The sequence below is a fragment of the Sinocyclocheilus grahami genome, unplaced genomic scaffold (assembly GCF_001515645.1).
Source record: "Sinocyclocheilus grahami isolate Dianchi unplaced genomic scaffold, SAMN03320097.WGS_v1.1 scaffold1007.1, whole genome shotgun sequence".
In the NCBI taxonomy this organism is placed as follows: domain Eukaryota; kingdom Metazoa; phylum Chordata; class Actinopteri; order Cypriniformes; family Cyprinidae; genus Sinocyclocheilus; species Sinocyclocheilus grahami.
Window position 1 is genome coordinate 175,117 of NW_015506186.1, and position 2,846 is coordinate 177,962.

Here is a 2,846-nt window from a genome sequence, read left to right on the forward strand (position 1 = left end):
GACCTCCGAGTCGATAGTCATGTTTGTGTGGATCAGTGACGGTTCTGTGTGTGTCTCAGCTGCAGCAGCCGATCATCACGCAGGGCGCAGCCGTCACGAAGATCACGTTCGGCGCTCATCAGTGTCCCCCGGTGTCCAGCAGCGGCGAGGCGTCCGTCAAGCTCCAGCCGGAGCCCAGCTCCAGTCACACAGCGCCGGAGAAGACCTCCGACATCCTGAAGATCTCCATGATGCAGGCGGAGATCGAGCCCATGGTGGTGGACTCGTCCAGCGACTTGTTTACGTTTGTGTGTCGCTCGGCAACCACTTTGTAGCAACCACAACTGTTTCTGAGGCGCTACATTGTTTGGTGGAAGAATACTGTGTTTATTAAAACATTAATAAAACCCGCTTCGCATCGTGCCTAACAACGCCCCTTAGCCGTTATAAATTCACTAGCTTAAACCACGGCGTCTTGGGGCTTATTGCTTTAATTTATACTAGAAAACCAGACAAAAATACTAAGTAAGAAAATAAATTTTTTGCAGTGCAGCCTGTTAAAAGCTAAGCCCAGAACTGATTCCAGAGAGAATGGCAATGCATTCGGAGATCTCCGACTCGATAGTCATGTTTGTGTGGATCAGTGACGGTTCTGTGTGTGTCTCAGCTGCAGCAGCCGATCATCACGCAGGGCGCAGCCGTCACGAAGATCACGTTCGGCGCTCATCAGTGTCCCCCGGTGTCCAGCAGCGGCGAGGCGTCCGTCAAGCTCCAGCCGGAGCCCAGCTCCAGTCACACAGCGCCGGAGAAGACCTCCGACATCCTGAAGATCTCCATGATGCAGGCGGAGATCGAGCCCATGGTGGTGGACTCGTCCAGCGACTGCGGCCCGCTGACCAAACCACCGAGCGCCTCGCCACTCATCAGCAGCTCCAAACAGACGCTCGGCCGCGTCAAGAGCAAAGACCTGGACATCATACAGGTGCTCCTCTCACGCTTCTCCTCTGTGCACTGCAAGACATTCGCCTCTTACTCACTATTTCTGTCTTGTGTTCTAGTATAAATACCTAAACATTCTTGAATCATTAACATTTTGCTTGTTTTAAGGAAAAACTAACAACATTTTGATATTTTTTACAGAAAACAAGACATAATATCTTAAGTAATTGTACTTGTACAGTAAATGCATCTTGAGTCGAGAATGTTTCGATATTTATACTAGAACACAAGACAGAAATACTAGGGAGGAGGATAGTTTTAGCAGCGTGACAAACTTAAAGCAGCTCATTCAGATCAGTTCAGTTCACGCGGGCACCTGATGGTGTCAGAGCCGTCAAATCATCATAAAACTGAATATAGCTGAGCAAGCCAAAGGTGAGCGTAGTGAGGAGCTAAACTTCATCAGGTGCTCCTCCAGAACGGCTGTTAATTCTGGTATTTTTTTCCAAATGCGCTCTTTTCGGTTTAAATTTTTCTGGATTCTGTTTTTTTTTTAATTACTTTTTTATGGTAAAGTTACATTTTTGTAAACTAAAAGCATGTCTAATTAATTAAAATCATGAAACTTATGGAATTTAACAACAATTTATTAAAAGACAAATATTTTGCCAAATATTTAATATAAGTAATATAAATATTCAAATGTTTAGTTTAGCAAATAATAGAAAAAATACTTTTTTCTCTCAAATTCCACTTTAATTTTTTATTGTTTCCAGTTTTAATTTTTCTGGACTCCATTATAATGGATTAATTCAATTGTAATAATCAGAATGCAAGTCTAATTAATTGTAATCATAAAATATAAACAATTTAACTACAATTTATTAAAATTTAAGAAAAATTTAATATTTAGGGCTCTATGAAATGCACTTTATTTTTTTAGCAAATTCTGTTTCCCGTTTAAATTTTTCTGGACTCCATTTTAATGGTTTCATTCATTTGTAATAATCAAAAAGCAAGTCTAATTATTGAAATCATTAAACATACAAGTTTAGCAAAACATTTTTTTTACAGCCATAAGAATTACATTGTAATTGTTTCTCAAATTCAGTTTTATTTTTTACCAAATTCTGTTTACGTTTTTTTTATTTTACATTTTAATGGTTTAATTCAATTTTAACCGTTTGATTAAACTTTTAATCAAATAAAAATTAAACCAACCATTTCATTTTTTGGGGCAAATAAATTGCTGCGCAGATGAGGTTTACTGTCAGAATTAAAACAGATGAAAAATTGTGATTATTTCTGTAGAAAATAGTTGTATCTTTAATCTTTTGTAATAATTGTATTGTTAATAGTAGTAGTAGAATTAACACTTTGAAAAGTATATTCTACTGTACATTAGTAATATATTGCAGTCAGTTTCAGAACTTTTATTTTGGCGGGTTGTAGTGCAGTTCTTTGTGTTTCTGTGTGTTCTGATAGTGTTTCTCAAAGTGTTTCAAAATGGTGAAAGTGACTCAGATGAAGTTGGTGTGTTGATGTGTAGTGAGACGTTTCAGAGTGTGTAGTAGAGCAAACTGACACACACACACACACACACACACTCACACTCACACTCACACTCACAAAATGGTGAAAGTGACTCAGATGAAGTTGGTGTGTTGATGTGTAGTGAGACGCAGACAAGCGTCACGCGTGTTTCAGAGTGTGTAGTAGAGCAAACTGACACACACACACACACTCACACTCACACTCACACTCACACACACACACACTCACACTCACACTCTCACTCTCACACTCACACACACACACACACTCTCACACTCACACTCACACTCACACTCACACTCACACTCACACTCACACTCACACTCACACTCACACTCACACTCACACTCACACTCACACTCTCACACTCACAC

At 39.9% G+C, this 2,846-nt stretch overlaps 1 protein-coding gene across 1 annotated transcript in view; it reads left to right on the top strand.

The window, feature by feature from the left end:
* Window positions 1-2,846, top strand: part of emsy (EMSY transcriptional repressor, BRCA2 interacting) — a 36,127-nt gene that overhangs the window by 31,034 nt on the left and 2,247 nt on the right. The window contains exons 17-18 of the mRNA XM_016250786.1: window positions 60-287; window positions 605-961. Coding sequence (XP_016106272.1) covers window positions 60-287; window positions 605-961 — 585 coding nt within the window. The remainder of the gene's footprint in view (window positions 1-59; window positions 288-604; window positions 962-2,846) is intronic.